The sequence below is a fragment of the Cyanistes caeruleus genome, chromosome 31 (assembly GCF_971803275.1).
Source record: "Cyanistes caeruleus chromosome 31, bCyaCae1.hap1.1, whole genome shotgun sequence".
In the NCBI taxonomy this organism is placed as follows: Eukaryota; Metazoa; Chordata; class Aves; order Passeriformes; family Paridae; genus Cyanistes; species Cyanistes caeruleus.
The window spans coordinates 2,205,483-2,215,107 of NC_141731.1; the positions used below are offsets into that span (position 1 = coordinate 2,205,483).

The window sequence follows — 9,625 nt, forward strand, 5'->3', positions numbered from 1 at the left end:
TTTCTGCTGGTAAGAGTGGGGATTATATCTTGGTTAGTCCAAACTGAAACTTTTAAAAGAACTACAGGAGAATATGCATGGGTAACCTCCGATGCCCTGGGGATAGAGCATTGGATAAACACCCACTGGATAATTCCATCATTTTAATCTCCTGCCCCTATGTGGCAGACTCTGTTTTGTTTATTTTCTACAGAAGAACACCGAGGGACATGAAGATCAGATAAACCATGAACTTACAGATTTAAAATAAATGCTGCAACAAAGCCTATATTTAGTGTAATAATCACATACCATGGTGTGAATACCCCTTTTTGTGCTAAATGACAAAGCTAATGTTTTCCCTGTTTTTTCTGTTAACTCAAGGTGATGATGTTTCAATACACTGCAGACTGAGTACCGGATCCCACACTGAGCCTGTACACAGTCAAGTTGCCGGATCTCGTGGCCAGGTTATATCTTGTGAAACTTGAAATCAAGATTGTTGGCTGAATTTAACGGCTGTACAATTGTCCTCCAAAGTCGTGTGTGGTAAAAACAATACCAAATATTGGGGAGAGCTTAATGTTCAGGTTGTAATACCTACCATACAGCCACCAAGTAGATTGACTCCAAAAATTTTTGAAATTGGACCCTATGTAATCAGGAAAACTGGCCAACAACAAATGCTATTTAACCCAGCATGGTCTATCAAACAAGTCAAATTACTAATGCAAAACAATGTCTCAGAGATTCAGCCAGCTTGTTCACCTTTTTTGCAAACTTCCTTTGAGGGGTGGACAACCTGGTTGCGAAAGCGAAATTCTTTTCACAAACGGATGACAAGAGATATAACGGGTGTTGTGGGATCAGGACTAGGAATTTTGAATAGTATTGATTCAGAAGTATTGATGAATTAATTGGCTGTTGCAACTAAAGATTTGACCAAAATACAGCAACCACTGAGGTCATCTTTAACTGCTTTGGGAACCCAACAGTGGTTGCTATCAAACATATTACCAAACTGGGAAAGGGTAAATGTAAATGATCACAAATTAATAATTGATGCACTCAGTGCTACCCAAAACAATGTTTCTCTGGCTCTTAGCTGTATTCAAGCCCAGTTGTGGATGCAGTCAGTTGCTGCATCAATTATCAGAGAGGGTGAAGAAGGCACCTTTCCCACTGAGATTCGGAAAATAGTCTGGGACAATGCCAATGATTTTGAAAAAGAATTTCAATCTTGGTGGAATTTGGTAAATTTTACCTACGATCCCACCACAAACACAGCCACAGCTTTTGTGTTGACAATACGTAATGCTTCAGTACATTCAATCTTTCCTATCATTGCATTGGGGCTGAATCATGACGGAGCTGTTCTCTATCCTTTAGAGCATAGGGAATGGGCCCTTCAGGCTGGTGGGAAATGGCAAACTGTTGGTTTAGAAAATTGTATTGTCCGGGAACAAAAGGGGTTTATCTGTGAAAGTAATGCAATCAAAGCTCAAGACATTTGTTTAGACACAGAACAGAATATCTGTCATTTTGAAATCCATCCTAATGAGACTTCTGAAACAGTGCTTGTGTATGTAGGCAATGGATGTGTATGCTTGAGAACTGCTTGTGATAGTATGCTTGTAGAAAACATAGTAGTGGATACTAAGAATCATTCAAATTTTTGTGTATGCAATTTTACTGAGATTGTAGGATGTGACTTTTCCTATTTAGCTCCAGTTACTTCATATTATCTTTTGCAGTATAATTACACTTTGATTCATCGTTTAGTGCCTGCTCCAATTGGAATGAACTTTACTCTGGTAAGGCAATTGTTGCTTCACCAGGATTTAATCGAAATTTTGGAAAAGATCAAAAAGGATGGACAAAAGACCTTAGTTACGGTTCACCACAATGTGAAAGGAATACATCGTGTTCTGGAAAGAGTAAGGAAAGGTGCTGAACACAAGTCGTGGGACACTCTTTTTGGGTGGTCACCAACTGCTACAGGTGTTTTGAACAAATTGTGTCATCCCATCATCGTCCTCTTGGTTTTAGTTTTACTCGGTTTTGTTCTATCAGCAATTTTGTACATCCTGAATTGGAGAATGATGAAGCGGTTGACACAATTGACTTCCATAATGGATGCACACAACATGATTGGTACTTTACATGTTGCTGATACCCCTAAGGTTATCGATACTCGATGAATTATGCAGGCACTTCAATAAATAATTTGACATTGTGACTATGAGGTTAATCATTTTATCATGGTGTATTTTAGAATATAATTTATTGTTTGTTTTAAGATAAGAAACCAATATGTAAGTCTTAGTTGAAATTATATATAATAGTTTTTCTTTGAAATCAATATATTGATTTTCTTATTGTTTTTGTTTTCTCTTTTTCCTTTTTCTGTCCCTTATCTTTTCCCTACTACCTGTCTCTGTTTTTTCTGGGATATACTACCAACTGTAACGAGTCCTGAAGACTTCAGTGAAGATTTCTGCAGCAGCACTACAACATCGTGCAGAAAGGCCTCGACGATTGTGAGCCGCGGGGTGGTGTAAGGGACGGTCTGAAGATTCCCTCATCTGTCTCACAACCGTCTCAAGGACAGAGACTGAGACCCTGAATATCACAAGGGACTTGGTTTGGGGGTTTGGGCCTAGCTGAGATGGATGTTTGCTCAGTGATTGTTTGCAGGAGGTTGCACGGTACACTGCTCTCGTTCCTGCTGGTGAGCAGAGGCTTGGTAACCTGCACAATGGGTTTTCCATGATTCATGGCTTTCATTCCTGCTGGTGAGCAGAGGCTTGTGCCTGGTACCCGGTGCAATAGGTTTTGCACAACACCTTGTCCTTGTTCTGCTGGTGAGCAGACTTGCAAGACATGGATCACTCTGTACCCTACACCTGCTCCCTGCGCAATGGAATTCATCACAATGATCATCAATCTCCTCTGGTTTTGGCCCTGCGCCCCTCGCTTTGCAAAAGACTATAAAATTATACCCCAAACTTACCTTCCTTTGAGATCTCCCCAACGGACAGAAGACTCTGCGTCGTTGGACGGCTGAGTGGACTTCGACGTTGGTAGCTATAATCCCCTTACTCTCTTTTCCTCGTGCTTTGCTTTCTCCTCTTTTCCCTCTATCGCATATTAGTGCTGATGAGCACTCAATAAACTGTGTTTTCTTGTTTAAGTCCTTGGTTTGCTGATAATCTTTTGTACTCTAAGACCGACTAAAAGAACCACATCACGAATCCCACCTTGCGGATCGCGACAACCCTGCACTTCCATTTCTGGGCAAACCCCCCTTCCTGGGCACAGAGACCCCCTTGAACGTTCATTTTGGGGCACCGGGACCACCTGGTACCCCCTTCCCAGCTCCAAAAACCCCTGCACCCCCTTATCTGGAACCTGGAATCCCCTGAACACCCATTCTCGGGAATGGAAACCTCCCAGAACCCCCATTCCTGGGCACCAGAACCCCCCTGAACCTCCATTTTCAGGCACTGGGACCCCTTGAACCCCAGAACATAGGAAGGGATCCCCCTGAACTCCCATTCCGCTGCAGCAGGACCCCCGTGCACCCCTGTATCCAGGGCTGGAACCCTCCCAAACCCTCCATCCTCACACCCTGGGACCCCCCTGCAGCTGAGCCAGGCTGTTACCCCCCTGCTTTGTTGGTTTAACCCAAAGTTATCTCCTCCCCTGCCCTGCCCATCATTATATCCCAACCCCTTTTTCCAGCACCTTCCCTATCAATCTTGTCCACCCTGCCCCTTGTTCCCAAATGTCCCCTGTCAATCCTGCCTTATGCCAACCCCCTGCTTGGACGTCCCCTTTGGAAATCCCCTAATCCACAGCACCCCATTGGTCCATGTGTCCTATTCCCCTCCCCAGGATATCCCTCACTGGTTGAAGTTTTGTATCCACCCCTGGGCCCTCCCCATATATAAATTGCTGTACGCTTGTATTCTGTGTCTTTTGTCCCTGGATCCTTGGGAGACTGAACCTTTCCCTGAACCCCAATATAAAAGACCTTCCCCCCATTCTTGCCTCCACACTGTGTCTGACAGCTGTTAAGTGCTGTAGAGCATTGCTCTAAGCCACACCTCGGGTCATCCTGCTCCCGAGGTGTGTTCCACTCCTGGCGTGGAGCTGAGGAAGAGCTGACCGGCCTTGGCACCATTTCACACCCAGCTGATCCCAGTGTGTCCCCCTCTCTCCCAGTGCCCTCCAGCGTGTCCATCTCGCTGGTGCCCTTGAGCTGGAGCCAGCAGCTCCTGGTGCTGCTGGAAACTCCCCCGGCAATGCGGGCTCAGCTCCAGCTGCCAGGTGGAGCACGGCAGCCTGGAGCACCCCCTGAGCCGGCACTGGGGCACGGCCCGGCCCCCACAGCGCCGGGGGCAGCAGGGGAGGCAGTAGAGGGGCTGGGAGGGGGACTGGGGTGTGCTGGGAGTATGGATGTTAACTATGAGCAAAAGTAGGGAGCGCAGTGCCTGTAGAATAGCAGGCTGCATAACTTTCTCAGTCCCACCTGAGAAAGTGGCCTGGGAAATCATGGGGAGGAATTAAAACAATCCTCAGAGATAGAAGACAGCCTTGCAGGTGCTGTTTGTCAGTTTCGTGTTTTCTTGCAAGAGAAGGTCGAGGGGTGGTGTACCCCAGTGACCAATGATGGTGTGTCGCTCCGATTGGGAACGGCGAGGAAGAACGACACGGACTCTCAAGGGAGTTACAACACGAGAATTCTCTGGTTTATTACTTCAGGCCTGTTTTATAGACTGGTACGTGGAAGGTACAGAAAAGAAACTCTTATTGGTTAACAAAGTGCTACATCACCATCATTGGTCAGGGGGGCCCATCACCCCCCTGGCCTTCTCCTGCAAGAGAAAACAAAACTGCAAAACAACACCTGCAAGGCTGTTTAGTGTCCCTGAGAATTGTTTTAATTCCTTCTCATATTTTTCCCAGGCTATTTTCTCAGGCAGCCCGAGGAGCCAGGCGGCCTGTAATTTGTACAGGCACTGTGGTTTAGATTTAGCATCCATAATGGTGATGTGTTAGTTCACTGACCAATAAGTTTTACCTTTCTGTACTTTCATGTATCGGTCTATAAAAAAAGATCTGAGGTAATAAACCTTAAGAGCTCTCCTGTTCAACTCACAAGAGAGTCTGTGTTGTTCTTCTCGCCGTTCCCAATAGAGTGACACCGGGAGTAACTGTGAGGGAGTTTGAGATAGACTGATTTAAACTGGGAGAGGGGTTTGTGGGCCAAGAATGGCTGAGAAGGGGATTAAAGGTTATTGGGGAGGGTGGGATGGGGTTCAGGGGGTCCTGGTGGAAACTGGGAGGGAGTTTAGGGGTGCTGGGTGTCACTGGGAGGGATTTGAGTGAGCCTGGAGGGACTGGAAGGAGACTGGAGATTGGAAAGCAGGGGTTGGGATGAGGTTCATTGCACTGGGAAGAGACTGAGAGGGTTCCTGATGAGTCCTGGTGGGGCTGGGAAGGAACTGGGAGGGGGTCCTGGGGCTCCTGTGATGGTGAGGGGCAACGGGGAGGGGGCTGTGGGATCCTGATAGGGACAGGAGGGGCTTTGGTGGATCCTGGGGAGGCTGGGAAGGGACTGGGAGGAGGTTTCAGAGGTCCTGGTGGGGTGGGTGAGAGTGGAAGGGTGCTTAGAGGGGCTTGGGGTGTCTGTGAGAGGTTTTAGGGGGGATCCCGACCCCTGCAGACTTCCCAGAGATGTTGCTGTACACTGCCCACAGCAAGATGCTGATATGGATCGAGGGCTCCATGTTGGGCTTCGTCTTCCTGGCACTGGGGCTCAGCTTCTGCCTGCACAAGAAGGTGAGGGGGGGTCCTGGGGGTCATATCCTCCCTCTCCCAGAACGTGTGTGCTCCCCCAGGGCCCCCAGCCCAGTGTCACCCCCTTTTCTCTGCCCACAGAGCTCCTGAGCCGCTGGCAGCCGCAGCCCATCCCCATGGCTTCAGGCCCAGCCAGCACCCCCCGCTCCATCCCTGGGCTGATTTTGGAGGGGTCGTGTGCCCCCCCAGCCCTGCTGTGACTCTGCCCTTGCCCAGCTGCTCCCAGTGTTCCCAGTAAAGCTTCCCAGTTCGCCCCTGTCCCATTTATGGGGGGCAGTGGGGAGGGACTTGGGGAGACCCCATGGGGGTACCCTGTCAGGGACAGATGCTGCCCCAGGTTGGATCAGGACCCCCGTGTGTCCCCCCGATCTGTCACCCTGTTCTGGGGACTCCTTGGGAGACACCAAACTCCAGCATGGCACCCAGCAAACCCTAAAAAGGGCTGGGACCCCTGAAGCCACCAGGGAAATTTGGGGAGGGGGTGCATGGGTGGTACCTGGACCATGGCAAGAGCCCAGTGCTGCCCCAGCCCAACCTGCCCCGGCTCCATCCTGGCTCCTCCTATGGGATGTGAAGGAATTGGAAAAATGGGGATCCAAGGGTGGGCACTGGGCCTGGGGGGAACAGGAGAAGAGATGGAGGAAGAGGAAACGGGCCAGAGAGGAGAAGGAGGCGGGATGAAGAAGGAGGAGCAAGACTCATCCAAACCCAATATGGGGCTCCCATGCCCCTCTTTTCCCCTGCTCCTCCACCCCTGCCCCACTGCCACCAATCCACCACCCCACCCCTCCCATCCCCCCTTTCACTCAATTCAAGCAGATGCTGGCACCTTTTTCCTTGGGAGAAATCCCTGAGTTTGGGGATTTTTGGGGTGCAGTTCTGGAGTGGAACAGCTCTGTCTGGCTTTCCCCTCCCTGCTGTGGCCTCTCAGCTGCCCCCCACACCCTGGGGGTGCTGGGATTTCCCTCCTGGGCACAAGGACGTTCATTCCCTTCCAGGAGCCCAATGCCCGGCTGGGGCTCCAGGCCAGGGGGTCCTTGAGCAGCTGCCCCAGAACCTCCACCAGGGGTTCCCAGCGCAGCCGCAGCCGCTCGGCCAGGGCTCCCCAAAGCCCTCAGCAAGCCCCAAGTCCCTGCCAGGAACCCTCAACTCCCTCAAACCCAGCATCCCCCACAGCCCCTGCAAGTTCCCCCCATGGCAGCGGCCAAGGACATGGCCCCACATGTCCTCACCCATGGCTGTGTCCCCACCATGTTTCCACCCCTGGCATTGTCCCCCATGTCTCCATCTGTGCCTGTGTCCCCCCATGTCCCCATGAATGGCCATGTCCCTGTCCATGTGTCCCCACGTCACTCTCCATGTCCCACCATGTCTATGTGTCTCAATGTCCTCACCAACGTCTTAGTTCAATGTCTTTATTTTCACCCCAAAGTTGGATATTTTGAAGGGATAAAGAAAAATGAAAAGCCAGTCAGGCCATATTGAAAGGATTTCTGCCAGCTGAGAATCCCCGTGCTTGGGTGGAAGGGAACAAAATTTTTAGGAAGGCTTTCCACACCACTATCTCCAAAATCTTGGTCTTTGACCCATTTCATTGACATCTGGCTGTGGAAGACACCTCTGGGCAATAGGAAATGAAAATTGTGGAATCACTGAGGTTGGACAAGACCTCCAAGACCTCCTTGATGCCACCAGAAGATAGGTGGATTGAATGCAAAAGATTTTCTGGGATTGAAAGTCAACAAATCCACTCCCCCCAAGGAATTACCATTGTTGGTCTGTGTCCCAGTGGATGTTCCTGCACCGGTGTTCAATCCAGGTGCCCACAGGGAGCCAGGAAGATGTGGAGCCTCCCAGCCAGGTGTCTTCCCAACACGCATCACCAGGACCACGGATCACCAGGGCTCTGCCCAACGGGGGTCACTGGGGATCATCCAACGCCCATCCTCCCATGGGGGATGGAGCTGGAGCAGCGCACGAAGCTCTTCCTGCACTTGGGGCACTCGCAGGGCTTCCCTTACTGGTGCCTCCGTTGGTGTTGGGTCAAGTGATAGCCCCTGGAGAAGCTCTTCCCACACTGGGGACACTCATAGGGCCGCTCCCCACTGTGGATGCGCCGGTGGACGGTGAGGTGGGAGTTGTGCTTGAAGCCCTTCCCGCAGTCAGGGCAGCGGAAGGGCCTCTCATCCGTGTGAATCCGCTCATGTACGAGGACATGGGAGCTGGTCCGAAAACTCTTCCCACACTGGGGACACTTGTAGGGCCTCTCCCTGGTGTGGATGAGCTGGTGTTTCCTCAGATTGGAGCTCCACCCAAAGCTCTTCCCACATTCCAAGCAGGTGTAGGGCAGTTCCCCTGTGTGGATCACCTGGTGTCTCATCAGTTCAGAGGTATCTCTGAAGCTCTTCCCACATTTCCCACACTCATAGGGTCTTTCCCCACTGTGGATCACCTGGTGCCGGAGCAGGTTGGAGCTGTGGCTGAAATCTCTCGCACATTCCAAACACTTGTGGGGCTTCTCCCCCAGCTCTGAGCTCCGGCTGGATCTCCGGTCACCTTCAATGCACAGGGAGGATCTTTCCTCCTCACAGCTAACTGGGCTGGGTTTGCAGCCCCTCCTTGTGCAAGATCTCCAGGGATTTTCCTCCTCCTCCATCTGGCCACAGCTTGGGAATGAAAAATCCTAGTTTGGAGGGAAAAAAGAAAGGAAAAAGCCTTGGGCTGAGGGTTTCTCCTTTCCCAAGTTCATCTCAGGAATTCATTGGGTATCTAGTGTCTCTAAGAACCTCTAAGACACCAAGATTCAGCCCAAAAAATCCTCCAAACGTCAAGATAGATCAAAAACTTCCAAAACACCAAAAATCTGATATCCCCCCAACACAGAAAGATTCAGCCCCCACAAAAAAACAAAACACCAACATTTAGCCAAATAAAGCTCAGAAACACCAAGATTCAGCCCCGTGAAAATCGTGCATCTCCCTGCCCGGGCACTCGCTGCATGGGGGGTGAGGGGGGCAATGAGGCCGGGCCGGAGCAGGGGGTGCCCGAGAGAGGCCCCGAGCCCGGCAGAAGCCCCTGCACAGCCATGCAAGTGGCTCCTGGCCGGACTCGGGGATCCCCCTGGCCATCCCCGCTGGAGCAGCCTGGTCCTGAGGGACTCTGGCCCCTGCGAGGGACCTCAGGCTGCAGCAGGACAAGGATTCCTGGCCCTCAGGGGGAGGCAGTGACATGACCTGACTGTGACCCCCATCCCTGTGCCTCTGGGCGGGGAGGGGGACGGAGAGGGGCACAAAGTTAAGCCCGGGAAGGAGGGAGAGCGGGGGGGGAAGATGCATTTCCGAAGGAATCACTTTCCTTCTCGTTTTCTTGTTCTGACACGTTTGAGAATAAATTCAATTAATTTCCTCAAGTCAGGTGTGCTGTGCCCGTGACCAAGGATTAAACTGTCCCCACCCTCATCCAAGACCCCCGAGCCTTTCCTTGTGTGTTCTGCTCCCCGCCCGGGTCAGGAAGGAGAGTCACAGAGTTTTGGCCTCGCTCCGGCATGCCCTGCTCCATCCCGGACTCACCCCCAGCTCGCAGCGCCCTCAGCTCCCGGGCACCCCGAGCTCCCGGCGCTTCAGCGCAGCGGCGCTTCCTTGGCCTCCTGCCCGGGCCGGGCCCAGCGCCGGAGCCGCTCCTCAGCCGAGGCTTCCGAGAAATGGCGGAGCTCCGCCCAAGGAAGGCGAGGCCGTGCCGTGTGCAGAGCCCGCCGCTGGCTGCGATTGGCTGCTTCTGCCGT

General features: G+C 51.5%; 2 protein-coding genes and 1 long non-coding RNA gene across 3 annotated transcripts in view; 1 reads left to right on the plus strand and 2 right to left on the minus strand.

Moving 5' to 3' along the window:
* LOC147648689 (serine/threonine-protein kinase PAK 3-like) overlaps positions 1 to 9,625 on the minus strand; it is a 356,261-nt gene that overhangs the window by 247,787 nt on the left and 98,849 nt on the right. The gene's annotated exons all lie outside the window — the stretch shown is intronic.
* LOC147648695 (uncharacterized) lies at positions 78 to 2,268 on the plus strand. Its single transcript, XM_086866479.1, is given in 2 exon segments — positions 78 to 81; positions 478 to 2,268. Coding segments are annotated over 2 exon segments (1,707 nt in total). The 3' UTR covers positions 2,181 to 2,268.
* LOC147648696 (uncharacterized) lies at positions 7,246 to 9,561 on the minus strand. The gene is made up of 2 exons (XR_015279976.1): positions 9,414 to 9,561; positions 7,246 to 8,527 (listed from the first exon to the last, which is right to left on the minus strand). It is a non-coding gene; the product is annotated as an uncharacterized LOC147648696 (long non-coding RNA).